The sequence below is a fragment of the Bos indicus genome, chromosome 1 (assembly GCF_029378745.1).
Source record: "Bos indicus isolate NIAB-ARS_2022 breed Sahiwal x Tharparkar chromosome 1, NIAB-ARS_B.indTharparkar_mat_pri_1.0, whole genome shotgun sequence".
NCBI classification, from domain to species: Eukaryota; Metazoa; Chordata; class Mammalia; order Artiodactyla; family Bovidae; genus Bos; species Bos indicus.
This window is the reverse complement of record NC_091760.1, coordinates 59,677,291-59,692,093: the sequence shown is the minus strand read 5'-3', so window position 1 is coordinate 59,692,093 and position 14,803 is coordinate 59,677,291. Positions and strand designations below refer to the sequence as shown.

Below are 14,803 nucleotides of genomic sequence, written 5' to 3'. Positions count from 1 at the left end.
GAGGAGATGGATTGTATCAAGTAGAAAAGGTTGTTGAGCTCAGACTTCTCTGAGCAGGTCCTCTTTCCTAAGGCAGAGGAGAAAGAACCTGAGGAGGCGGGCATTCCTGTGTGTGCAAGCCATTACCTCTGGGTTACTTCTAACAAGACACAGGGATCTGGGTCACACCAACAATCTATACCTAGGTCACCTAGTTTTGAAAGCCTACTTACTTGGCCTCCCTCAAGCTAATCATTCAGTTGTAAAGGCAAGAATGGGGAATGACTGAAGAATGACTTGGAGAGAGGGATTCTTTAGAGAATAGGAAAACAACAGGAAAGCCCTCAGCCTAGTGTTATAGACACTTGTTGTCCTTCTCAATCTGAGATCTAGGTGTTACCAGCCTATCCCTTGTCTGTGTAGCCTAGGATAGAAGGATGGCAGTAGGTCAGGCTGTCCCGATGTTCCATGTTGCTGACTGCTGCCTTCCTCCTGGCAACTGTCGGATATATCCCTCTTGCAAGAGCAGAGAGCACCCAGTTCCTGAGATAATTGTGCATCCCACTCAAGGTTAACCCTATCGTCCTGACCTGCTTACTAACAGTCCTCCCAAGAGCCCAGTTTGAATGATGAATATGGTCACCTAGTGTATTCCAGTCTCCCAGGTCAACACTGCCATCTTTGACCTTTCTGACGTTTCTTCTTCATTAAGCCTCAGAAAATTCAGACAACCACGATATAACGTACAACACCCTAGAAAGTATTCAAACAGGTCTCACCAAAGAGGATAAGAAAAATGTAGATACAGACAGTGGACAAGTGCTCCTTTAGCAAGAAGATTGCATTCTAGAGCGTGTCCCTCCACTGGAAAACACGGTGGTAGCTATTTGATGTCTATCTTAGTCTAAGCTGAATTTTCCAAGAATTTTTGCATATGTGGTATGGATTTGCGGAATTTGCCATGTTAATTAATAGGAAGGGAATTAAATATTGTGGTCTATGAATAAAATAAGGAATTTTGATAAATTGAGAAAAATACAAGCTTTCCCAAAGGACCTGGGCTTAGGTCTGTCTAAAGTGGAGGCAGAATTTCCTGAGAACAAGTCTTCATTTGCCTTTTGGTTCTTATTTGCTGAAGCTATAGGAATAGCAGGCAATGACCCATCAGTTTTTTAGCCTGCTGTACTTCAGCTGACAACCCTGGCTGCAGGTCTAGGGGGTCAATTATGGATTCGGTACCCCCAAATAGCTGGGGCCCTGTTGCAACAAAATCCAAGGCCTTGTTACCATAGGACATCATACCCACAGATCGACCTGATACAAAGCCTATCCATCTTGCCACAGAGCCTGCTTGTGTCTGCAAAGGGGTGCTGCTAGGAGCCATGAGCATTGCCCACCTGAGACCCAAATGTTAGGGATGCAGCCAGGTCGCTCTGACCCACGCCCTGTGTTGTGTCTGTCTCACCGTGCAGGTGACATCAGTTGCAAGGGGATGACCGAGCGCATTCACAGCATCAACCTTCACAACTTCAGCAATTCCGTGCTCGAGACCCTCAACGAGCAGCGCAACCGTGGCCACTTCTGTGACGTGACGGTGCGCATCCACGGGAGCATGCTGCGCGCACACCGCTGCGTGCTGGCCGCCGGCAGCCCCTTCTTCCAGGACAAGCTGCTGCTGGGCTACAGTGACATCGAGATCCCGTCGGTGGTGTCGGTGCAGTCGGTGCAAAAGCTCATTGACTTCATGTACAGCGGCGTGCTGCGCGTCTCGCAGTCGGAAGCCCTGCAGATCCTCACGGCCGCCAGCATCCTGCAGATCAAAACTGTCATCGATGAGTGCACGCGCATCGTGTCGCAGAACGTGGGCGATGTGTTCCCGGGGATCCAGGACTCAGGCCAGGACACGCCACGGGGTACTCCCGAGTCAGGCACCTCCGGCCAGAGCAGCGACACCGAGTCAGGCTACCTGCAGAGCCACCCGCAGCACAGCGTGGACAGGATCTACTCGGCGCTGTACGCCTGCTCCATGCAGAACGGCAGCGGCGAGCGCTCCTTCTACAGCGGCGCAGTAGTCAGCCACCACGAGACTGCGCTCGGCCTGCCCCGCGACCACCACATAGAAGACCCCAGCTGGATCACGCGCATCCACGAGCGCTCGCAGCAGATGGAGCGCTACCTGTCCACCACCCCCGAGACCACGCACTGCCGCAAGCAGCCCCGGCCCGTGCGCATCCAGACCCTGGTGGGCAACATCCATATCAAGCAGGAGATGGAGGACGACTACGACTACTACGGGCAGCAAAGGGTGCAGATCCTGGAGCGCAATGAGTCCGAGGAGTGCACGGAAGACACCGACCAGGCCGAGGGCACCGAGAGTGAGCCCAAGGGCGAAAGCTTCGACTCGGGCGTCAGCTCCTCCATAGGCACCGAGCCTGACTCCGTGGAGCAGCAGTTCGGGCCCGGGGCGGCGCGGGACAGCCAGGCCGAACCTGCCCAACCTGAGCAGGCCGCGGAAGCCCCGGCCGAGGGCGCCCCGCAGCCGCACCAGCTAGAGACCGGTGCCTCCTCCCCCGAAAGAAGCAACGAGGTGGAGGTGGACAACACGGTGATCACTGTCAGCAACAGCTCCGACAAAAGTGTCCTGCAGCAGCCTTCGGTCAACACGTCCATCGGGCAGCCATTGCCAAGTACCCAGCTCTACTTACGCCAGACCGAAACCCTCACCAGCAACTTGAGGATGCCTCTGACCTTAACCAGCAACACGCAGGTCATTGGCACAGCCGGTAACACCTACCTGCCGGCCCTCTTCACTACCCAGCCGGCGGGCAGCGGCCCCAAGCCTTTCCTCTTCAGCCTGCCACAGCCCCTGGCAGGCCAGCAGACCCAGTTTGTGACAGTGTCCCAGCCCGGCCTGTCGACCTTTACTGCACAGCTGCCAGCGCCACAGCCCCTGGCCCCATCCGCAGGCCACAGCACAGCCAGTGGGCAGGGCGAAAAAAAGCCTTATGAGTGCACTCTCTGCAACAAGACTTTCACCGCCAAACAGAACTACGTCAAGCACATGTTCGTACACACAGGTGAGTGCGGCCCGGCTGGAAGCCTGGCAGCAGGGGGAGAGGCCGAGGGGGCTGGGGGAAGGGAGGGGCAGGACCTGTAGGTGGAAGGGAAAGTAGGAGTCATCTTTCAGATTTTACAGAAAGCCATATTGTAAACCATCTTCTAGAAGCCCCAACTATGCCCCCATCCCACGAACCAAGCATCCTGTCACCAAAATCACAGAAACCCTTTGTGGGAAAGGGCCAGATGAGAAAACCTGATACAGAATTTGCAGGCACAACATCCTTGAAATACATTGAACTTTGAAACATATTTTTGATCCTAGATGTTTAGAACTGGAAAAGTCCTTGGAGATCACATACTCCAGTCACCTCATTTTACAGACCCAAGTCATATAGGCCAGACAGGAATAAGGGTTTTAGCCTGTAGTAAGTTTCTGAAACTTACTGTTGGTTCATATGAACCAACAGCTTGAAGAGGCCACAACAAGGCTAATGCCAGTGGAAGCTACACTTATGGTCCCTGAAATGAAGAGGGGTGATAAGCTCACTGTTTTCCAGTGCTAGTTCTCTATTTCCCACATCTAGAGACCACAATCAGTTCTGGGTTCTCCCGTTTAAAAGGCCAGTAGACACTCTGGGGCACACTCAAAGGAGTATGTTTAAGATGGAAAGGGCTGTGAAGCCATGGCATATGAGTCATGTTTGAAGGTGCTAGAGGTGTTTGGCGGTGCGTAGGTTTGAATTGAAAGTGCCTACCGAGCTTTGTCAGCTTGGCAAAATTACTTAACATTTCTATACATTAGTTTCCTTGTCTATATGATGGGGAAAATAGTGATAGTAGTGCTGTTTTGAGGATTAAATGAATTAATACATATGAAGAAGTTCCTAAAGCAATCTCCAGCACATAATAAGCACTCTATAAATGGAAGCTATTGTTCGCACTATTAGCATTATTTAAATGATTTGAGGGAAGATACATTAAGTTTGTTCTATTTGTGTTCACATATATAGAAATGGACCAATGATTAGAAGCTATAAAGATAATTTAATTAAATAAAAGAGGAAGTTTAAGCAGAGATGCTCTAAAGATAGGTAGATAACCTACAAAGGGAGCATGAGTTCCTATAATTAAAGGTGTTCAAGGAGAGAATGGATAATCATTTCATAGTGATTTGTTATAGAGGGGATTCAGTTATTCATCAGGTAAGTAGTTGGGCAAGATAGTGCTTCATCCCTGGAGCCCATGATTCTAGAGCAGAGATTTCCTGACCTCCCAGCCAGTGAGTGCCCTTTCCTAGTTCTACAATGGACCAGACAGAAGTGAGAACTCCACAGACGCTCCTCCATATAAGGGTCTATATATGTGATATGATTTCACATGGCTTCTCTTATACTAAAAGTAACTAACTCAGTGATGATCACCATATTTGAAATTCCTATTATGAGAGTCATAATTCCTATGAGGAATTATATATAATTATATAATTCCTATTATGAGGAATGATATAATTATGAGGAATTATATAATTCCTATTATGAGGAATTATGAGGAATTATCGACATGATGGACATGAATTTGAGAAGGCTCTGGGAGTTGGTGAGGGACAAGGAAGCCTGGCCTGCTGCAGTCCATGGGGTCGCAAAGAGTCAGACACAACTGAGCGACTGAGCTGAACAGAACTGATTAGGAGAGTCATTCATCTGCTAACCCTCTAGTTCTAGAATATCTCTGTTAAAAGACAAATAAATTGTCAGGGGAAAGTTACATACTTGAATTACAATACATGAAAATAAGTTAGTTCCTCAAAGCAACCTTGTTTCTCAGGTCAACCAGCAGGACTAGCTAGGGGATAGGACATAAAGCAGATCAATTTAAATTGGGGAATAGAAGGGAAGAACTGCAACAGACATACCAACATGGAAGTGAACAACGGAAACAGAGCATTACTTAAGACGAAACTTTCCTTCTGTGCAGTTCAACTTAAGTCAGAACAATATGTAAATCTATGTATGTGCCCTTGTGTGAATCAGTTCTTAAAGATGACAGTTTTCATACCTCTAAAAAACATAGTGACTACTGCTGCATTTAGGAAAAAAATCAGTAAGTCACTGTATTTACTTAGGGTAAATGTGAATATCTAATAACCTGAGGTCAATCAAGGACATTTTCCATGTGGTATGGTATCATCATTATTTAGTAGATTAATCAAATAGTAATATTTTTATTTATATGGCAATTTATGATTTATAGGGTATTCTCCCATAGTTTATGTCCTTTCCTCCTCTGAGTACCTACATTGTAAATCCATCAAATTAAGGATTAAGGAGGGGAAAAGAGACCATTTGTGGAGATGTATTCTTAACCAAAGTTGACGGCTCTGGTCTTGGATCCATGAATGTGTCTACCCTCCCCATCTTTGCATCTCTTCCAGTAGACCCAGCAGATATAAAGTTTACATACTCTATTAGATCACATGTCAAAATAAGGCTTTAAATCTGGAGCATAACATTTTGGTGTACTACAGAAAATTGTCTCTTTGGTGTATGAACATATTTATTCAATTTTACCAAAGGATTCTGTGGTTAACCCAAATAACTTGATTTGCCCATAAGAAAACCAGCAATGGATTTGCAAATTTAGACATCATAGATACAAAGGCTACAAGTAAAGTCATTTTATAAATCTGAGTTATGCTCAAAGGTTGGCCTTCAGATCTCTGGGAAACTATGAAATTCCTCATAACTTATAAAGGTCTTTGTAATGGTGTGTATAACCTGACCACATCCAGGAACAATAAATAATGTACATCTATCACTTGAGTACCTTTATCTAAAAGAATCAACATTTCCATTTCACCCCCAAATCATCTGGCAGTGGCAGTTTGGAATGGTCAGCTCTCTATCAATACTTGTCTAAGTGAACAAGTCTATAACCTAACAAAGTTTAGGAACAATTGGTCTCAGTTTTCAAAAGGCAAGACAGCCTGAACATATGGAAGTAATTCAGGACCTGGATTCACTGTGGCTGACATTTCAAAACAAAGTTCTCTCCAATGTCTTGAGAAAACATCAAAAAAGTGGAGCCTCACAACTTTACAGGAGCCCAGTGGAAATGATAAAAATCCACAGCAAAGAGTCCAAATGTTAGTGTAAAATAAGATTCTAGAAAGTCCTGGGTATACTGGAAGAGTAGAGATGGATTCTGTTTCCTACCTTTAATCTAACCAAAAAGAATCTTACTAGGAAAGAGTAGCTTTACAGAGTTAAAAGGAAAAAAACTTAGGTTCTCAGCATCACAGCCACTATGCATGGTAACCAGCTTTGCAGTTTAGCAACTGCAACTTTTAATGAATATGATACTTGCTTTCAAGGATTGGGGACTTCCCTGGTGGCTCAGTCGGTAAAGAATCCACCTGCAGGGCAGGAGACCTGGGTTCGATCCCTGGGTTGGGAAGATCCACTGGAGAAGGGAATAGCTACCCACTCCAGTATTATGGCCTGGAGAATTCCATAGACTGTATAGTCTATGGGGTCGAAAACAGTCAGACACAACTGAGCAGCTTTCACACGTATAACGATCGGAGAGACTCAGTTCTGAGATCTGAATTCCAAATACAGTTCTGTGTAAGTCTGTGTTAATGATCCACATAGTCATTAAAAGGACATGTTTGTGACAAATAATTAGTCCATCATGTTGACCTTGGAGCTAACCTCTACCTTAGAGCACCAAGGGAGCACTGGTTGTAGAGCATATTTCCTGATGATTATAACACTGATATTTAGAGTAGGGACATAAGTCAAAGATGACTGTGCTGGAATTAGATTATTTGGGTTCAGTTTTGGTTCCTCTAATTGTGACCATACACAAGTCACTTAATTTCATTACCCTCAGTTTCTTTGAGCTTAAAGTGGAAACAATAATTTTCCTGCCTTTTGAGCTACTGTAAAGGTATTATGCATGTGAGAGCTCTGCATAAAAGGTAAAGTACTACTTAATGCTTTCTTTAAAATCCTCATTACTTTAGCCTCCTCCTCCCAGAGACATTGAGTTTCTTTGCTCTGTCTCCAATCTCTGAGTAATAACTGTCAACATGTTTCCTTCCTCATTGGAATGCAAATGCCAAAGCAATGTGATACCCCTTGGGTTTCCCTTGAACTTCCTACATAGCATGAATTTTTTTTTTTCATTCCTTAAAGATTTTTTAAAGAAAATCTCTCACTAAACCACTCTTTCTACTGCCAAACAAACCACGAAAGGACTTCATCTCTTCTAGGAATTTCTCAAGTTTGCTTTACTGAAGTTTCATAAATGTTGTGGGGCAGGAAAACAAGAGTTAAGGACACATTTAAAAACAAGAGAATTAGAGAAAAGGCAAGATAACACAAACCATCCTCTCATGGAACAAAGCAGGACTCCTCTGTGCCCTCTCCCAAGAGAAAAAGCAAAAAAAGGCATGGGACAGAAGGGAAAGACAGAGGACACAGGAGGATAAGCCTGGGGTGAATGTGGGCATAGAAGGCACGCAATAGGGAAAATTCAAAGGTAACGTGGGAACAGTGCTTCTCAAGCTGTGGTCCCCACAACAGCAACATGTGCATTCTCGAGTCCAGCCCAGATCTGAATGGGAACCCAGTGACCTACGTCTTAACAAGCCCTGATTCACACTGAGTTGTGACTCACTTCCCTAGACGGCCTGGGTGATTAGGAGGAGGATGGCTTCAGGTTGTTTATGTTATATAACACTGTTCCCCAAAATTCCACTCACAAGAATCTACGTCTTTAAAAAAGTAAATCAGAGTACTGAACAACAGCTTGATTTTATAGTGATAAATTATGTTAATGGAAGCAAATATCTTGCATATTCAAGGTTCCATGGCAAATGTACTCCTTTGGGCACTTAATATTATAACAATAACTTAACTTATAGCAATAATTTAACTTATAATAATGACTTATTATAACTGTGCTGTGCTTAGTCACTCAGTCATGTGTGACTCTTTGCAACCCTGTGGACTGTAGCCCACCAGGCTCCTCTGTCCATGAGGATCCTCCAGGCAAGAATACTGGAGTGGGTTGCCATGCCCTCCTCCAGGGGATCTTCCCAACCCAGGGATCAAACCCAGGTCTCCCGCATTGCAGGCAGATTCTTTACCATCTGAGCCACCAGGAAAGTCCAGGAATACTGGAGTGGGTAGCCTATCCCTTCTCCAGGGGATCTTCCTGACCAAGAAACTGAACTGGGGTCTCCTGCATTGTAGGTGGATTCTTTACCAACTGAGCCACCTGGGAAGCCCTATATTATCATTGTGTGAGTGTTTTTATGCTTTCCCATTAGAATGTAAACTTTATGAAAGCAGAAACAATTTTATATATAATTATATGATAGTGAAGTCACACAGTCGTGTCCGACTCTTTGCGACCCCATGGACTGTAGCCCACCAGGCTCCTAGTCCATGGGACTTTCCAGGCATGAATACTGGAGTGGGTTGCCATTTCCTTCTCCAGGGGATCTTCCCAACCCAGGGATCGAAGCTGGGTCTCCCGCATTGTAGACAGACGTTTTACCGTCTGAGCTACCAGGGAAGCCCAATTATATGATATATATCATATATATCTTATGCTTCAATATACCCAACATAATACCTTCCACATGGTAAACATTCAGAAAATATTTGATCAACGAATGAGCTGAATTCTTCTCTAATGATATCTAATCACTTTCAAAAGGGAAAAAAAATTTTTTTCTACAGAGTTGTTTTATTTATTTTAGGATGTAGCTCCATAGAAACAATGCAAATATACTTTGTACATTTATATAAGTACTCTCCAATGATCAGAACAAATTTCAGATACCACATTCTTTTTGCTGTACCTTGCTCTACACAACAAAATTGCATACAGAATTACAAGGCTGACTAAGATGGCATTCAGGGTATTTCTTTGTTACCAGGTATAAGGTTGCCAGACTTAGAAAACAAAGATCTCCAGATGAATTTTTGGATAAACAACAAATATTTTTTTTTAGTCTAAGTATACCCCTTCACTATTTGTGATGTACTTATACTAAAAAAGTGTTCATTGTTTGTCTGAAATCTAGATTTAACTGTATTTTACCTGGCAGTGCTGTCCAGGTGGAACTTTCTTTTAAGAGCCAGTGTTAGGACTTCTGCTTTAAAATCCATAGATGGTACAGACTAGCATATGTATTTGCTTAACAAATATTGGTTGAGTGAATGACTGAATGTTCAAATATATAAGTATACTTTCCAGGAGAATTTAATTTGGGGAACCTATACATAAATTCATTATTTTCTTACCAAGACATAAATTTCTTTTTCTTCTCTTCTTTTTCTATATACAAAGACTATATTGTACCTGTGTTCCCACCTGTGTTTTCTTTACCAACAAGTGGTAGACATGTGGACCTTTTCTGAGTCATAGTATCAACAGTCCACTCAGCGGTCACTAATGCCCATTAGTGTTCTCTGCAGAATTGATCATTTTTTCTGTTACTTTGAGATGCTCAGCTATTTTGGCCTTGAATTTTACAAAAATAGATATATCGATGATAGTAACATAACAATGGTATCCATAGAGTAATAACAGTGCGATCAAGATTGTGATGTTATAATCCTTATATAGAGCTTGGGCTACTAATTGTATCAAGCCAGTGGAGTAACAAACAAGTGTAAGGTTTGAAGTGAGAAAGCCTTGATTTTACCAGTTTCTGAGTGACTTTAGGTAAATTCTATAATCAATCTGAGCCTCATTTTCTTGTCATGTAAGATACAGATCTTAACAGAACTTAGTACTGAAGGATAGAGGAAAAGGTTCTACCCGCTCACAAAGTTGTAAGAAAAGTCAAGTAATGTGGACGAAGGTCCCTGACATCTTTAAAAGTCTTCTTGACATCAAAATTTTTACTTGTCACTAAAGCCACAGAGGTCTCATAAATGCAGTGTGTCCCCAGTAGGCAGTTCCACCCCTTCCCAGACAGCCTCACTGTCCAAGCTGGCACCAGGACTGCACCCTCTAACCCCAGACTGGGAGAAAGGCTGGTAGGTGGTCTTGAACGTCCCCCTCCAACTAGACCTCTCTGGTGGAAAGCAGATTCTTCAGCCCGTGAAGGCTCTGCATGACTCCATCTGAGCACCTTCCATTCTTGTCACTGGACCTTTCCCCCTTTCTGTTCCGATCTTGATTGTCCCCATTCAGAGGACTTGCAATTTCCAAGACCCCTTCTGCTCTCCTCGGCAGTAGCCACCTCCCCCTGCACCTGCTCTTCCCTCCCTGCTCTCCGCCCCCTCAGCAAACACCATGTTTTCTGTACACTGCCCCACACTGTACTCACCTGAAGGAAGGCGTATGCTAGAGCAGATGATAGAGAGGCCGAGAGAATGTGAGAACTAGATGGGAACAGTATTTCAAAAAAGTGTCCTGTAACAGCAGTCACTGTCCTCTTTGCAGCCTAGGAAAAGCCTGATTAGAATGAAAAAGAATCCACAGAATAAATGGATTCTTGCTGAGCCCCCAATTCAGAGGTCACTCTTCAGAACTGGAGTGCCTCAGCCTCAAATTTTAGGCAGACCTTCTGCAGCCTCTAACCTGAATATATCTTTCTTCCTCTCTTTTTTTCTCACTGTCAGTCATGGTAGCGTAAATGTCAGTCCCAGTCCACAAGAAGGAGTTGAAAAGTGATGCTTTAGGGAGCAGGCATCCGAAACTGGAGAAAAATACATGCATTCACTACTCCTCCCTTCTCACACATACACACACACACGGAATCATAAAGGACACTGCCTCCGCTTCTGTTCCACCACTTGCTGTCTGGTTTTTCAGCCTCTAGAGTACAGTTGCTGCCTGCTAAGAATCCTCTGTCTCTTTGCTGGCATTTGTTTCATGGTGCCACTTCTTTCCATTAGCATATGTAGCTGAGACTAGACTAGACCCTTAACTCTGAATTGCATAGCTACAGTATAATCACTTGCTTTATTGATTATCTGAAACAGTTTTTTGCAAAATCCTAAGTAGGCTTCCTCATGCCATGCAAGTCATTTTTCAGTTGATTTCATTTATCACCAGTTCCTTTGTGCTGAAAGGAACAGTTGAATTTTTCTTGAAATGATCACATACTCTGTGCAAAAGTGCTTTATTGCTTTAATTTTCAAAATACTTTCACAAGACAGGTGCTTACTGTATTACTCTCAAGTTATAGATAAGGAAACTGAGGCTTACAGGAGTGAAGTAACATGCCCAGGTCATTCAGCCAAGGAAATGGAATTCATATCTGACTCCAGCATCTGTATGGCCCCAAAATGGATCACTTTAAAGTACAGGGGCTTATATGAGCTTCCTCATCCTGTGTCTAATCCCAGTGTCTGCCTGGTACTCTGTATCCCTTTCTAACCTATCAGACTTGCTGTTCCTGGCCACAGGCTTGGACCCAGAAAGCCATCTGCTACCACTCGTCTTAATTTCATTTCTCCACATCGAGAGCACCAAGCAACACCAGCCACATCCATTTCATGTATAATGTTGAAAGCCATTTGGGGTTCACTCTAAGTAACATGCAGGAAAATAATGGGAAAGAATCACTCATTTCTAGTGAGTGATACTGTTTCAAATCAAAACATAAAAAATGAGTTGTTCACACCTGACTAATCTGAAAATGCACCCTGTTTAGTAGTCAGGCAGTTCCTGGAATGCCTATGCTCTGCCAGTGAGGCACCTGAATAATTTCAGAGCACCTTCCTGTATGGAGCTCCCAAGTGCTTTGCAAACATTTTTCCTCCTTAACTATCACATCATTTTTTCTGTGGTAGAATACATTGTCCTATTTAAAATGTGGGACTGCCGACGCCTTGGGTGACTTAAGCAAGTTGCCCTCAGGTCACGCATTGACAAGACCTGGACCAGAGTCCTCTGGGGCGTGGGCCATGGTGGACCGAAGGCCACTAAACCTGCAAAGGAATGTGGCAAGTGCTTGGTCCAACTCCTCACTTACAGAAGGGGAACAAACCCACAGCGATGAAAACACTTAGAAAACCCAGGGTGACACGGGTAATTAACGGCCAGACCTCGGTGCTGGGTGCACAGGTGCATATAAACAACATGCATATATAAGCTATGGAGGGAGAGACGACACCTGTGAAGAACCAACGGATAGATTAGAAAGGTGCGAAAGTAACAAGCCATCATCGCTGACCTTGTCTAGAGGGAAAAATACACTATAAGAAGGTGAAAGTTTGAAACAGCAGGATAATTTTTAACACAGACCGAGTTTCAACTTCCTAGCAGCCAAAATACCATCTGGAACTTTAAGAAGGCACACTTCCCATTAAAGGTGACAGGTGGACATATTTTAAAAGATAGTTGGCTGGCCTGTCACAGCCTCTAGAAAGTGCACTGAAAGCCCGAGGATGGCAAAGACCAGCTTGAGTTCCAAGCATGTTTACGGCTGACAGAAATGTTCCAGCTAAAAATAACATGCATGACTGTTTCTCTTAGGGAATCTCTCACTTCAAAAAAATGTACCTATATAAACAGCATGCAGGGATTGAACTCTTCAGGTAGGAACAAGGCTTCTAAATTCTCCCATTGTAGCCTAAAAGTGAAACTCTTCTATCCCTGTGAGCCTATGGCTCATGTTATTTCATCCATGAAGATGAAGGGAAAGGAAGACTGGAAGACAGCAGAGCGGAGAGAAAGCCAGGCCAAAAAGGTTGTGATTAACTAAAGGAAAAAGTTCAAAGTTCAATGAAATTGTTTTAGAAATTTGTGGAGTTATAATTGAACCAAACAGCCATTTCTTAGGATCGTGTGCTTCAAAATATATCTTTTTCTGTTTACAAACACATCAAAAAAGCTTTCCAGTGAGATAAAGTTTCATAAAACATATCATGAACAGAAAGCACTAACCCTGAGCTTGGCACACAGTCAGCATGTATGTGATTGTGTTCTTCACCACCATCACTAGGACACACCAAACCTCATCTGTTTCATGATGGAGGAAAATGGCAAGACTGTCAAGGCACATATTTTAAATGGAAGTTAACTCAAATTCAAGATTTCCTACCCTGATGCCTTGTTCAGATGTTGAAATATGACCGAAGAGTTTCAGAGGCTTCCGGCTTTAGGCTGGGTTATGGAAATCGCTTCCCAGGTGGCGCTAGTGGTAAAGAGCCTGCCTGCTAATGCGGGAGACGTAAGAGACGTGGGTTCGATCCCTGGATTGGGAAGATTCCCTGGAGGAGGGCATGGCAACCCACCCCAGTATTCTTGCCTGGAGAATCCCATAGACAGAGAAGCCTGGTGGGCTACAGTCCATAGGGTTGCAAAGAATTGGATATGACTGAAGTAACTTAGCACACATGCATGGAAATGTCAACCCACGCCAGTGTTTGGACACGACTTAGTGACTGAATAGCAAACAACATGGGAGGGTACATGGACAGGCTTTCCGTGTTGGCTGCCTGCCTTGGGCGGTCAGTGGTGAGGTGGGAACGATGGAAACACCATAATGCAGTTCATCTCACCCTCAAAGAGCAGAGACGAGGGCACACAGCACCAACAAAACCAAGTCTCTATTTATCCAAAGAGATGGTACAGGCCCATGGACGTTACTTATAGAAGACTATTTCAGGTGGTCATTCAGTGACAATATTCTTATATACGTTACAGCTTTTAGCAAGTTTGATCATTTGGTTTCTAAGCCAAGAGCAAACCAAAGCAGTAAACTGACGAGAAAGAAGGGTTTCAGCCAACACACTGAGAGCAAAGAAAGAGAAAACTATTTTTAAAATTGACCCAAGAGTTCAAAAAAAGGCGTATGGAACCATTTAATGGTGGAGGAGGGATGGATAGTCTTATAATAAGAACACCATGCAAGTATTCCCACACCACTCTTGGTGGTCTGCAAAGTGATTTCACACGTATTTTATGTCAACACCAGCACGGTGAGGTAAGCAGAACCGTGTACCTCAGAGGCATTTGGAGATTCGTCAGAGTGGCAGGCTGTGCCTTGGTGCCTAGATTTAAACAGGACCATTTGACTCTGAGATCATCATGCTATCTACCACCTACTCAACCTCCACGCAAGACAAGGCCAGTCTGCAGCTCAGGGCAGTCTAGACAGAATAACCAATTAACTCTCTAAAGTTACATTTTGAGAAGATTTCTATCTAAAATACATTTTAAAAAAATCAAAGGCATAGCTCCTTAGAATGACTTATTCCTAAAAAACCAATATTTTCCAGACCTATGATCAAGGCACGAGTGCATTTGCTAGACAAAATACTGGACATGATTATTGTCCCCAGAAAGGCAAGCTATGTCACCACCATCCTTAGTTCCCAAAGATTCTAGAGATCCCTATGTTTCCAAAGAACTTTTCTCTCTCTTATTTGCTTGATGATACAAATAGCAGACATACAGCTAATGAAGGCATTGAAAGTGACCCCCTTGAAGTAGCACTCTCTCTCTCCACAGAATGATCTTAGAAGACTTTTACTGGAGAAGGTCATGTAGCTTTCCAAGAGAACCATTTTCTGGCATGGGGACCTGAAGCAGTCTAGACTTCCCTGGCAGCACCTTGAAGCAAGGTTTCTCAGACCATGAGAGGCCAGGAAGGACTGGATCTTTCCAATCAGGGGTGCTCCCTTAACCAATTAGATGTTTCTTTTAATGTTTTTGTTTTTGTTTTCTGTTGTCTTGTTTCTCTGTCTCTTGTTCTCCCTCCTTGGCTGTGTCTCGCTCTGTTCGTTCT

At 43.8% G+C, this 14,803-nt stretch overlaps 1 protein-coding gene across 50 annotated transcripts in view; it reads left to right on the top strand.

The window, feature by feature from the left end:
* ZBTB20 (zinc finger and BTB domain containing 20) overlaps nt 1-14,803 on the top strand; it is an 863,676-nt gene that overhangs the window by 824,622 nt on the left and 24,251 nt on the right. For all 50 annotated transcript variants that reach the window (XM_070793746.1, XM_070792544.1, XM_070793369.1 and 47 more), the window contains one exon: nt 1,452-3,056. In XM_070793746.1, the coding sequence (XP_070649847.1) occupies nt 1,452-3,056 (1,605 nt within the window). The remainder of the gene's footprint in view (nt 1-1,451; nt 3,057-14,803) is intronic.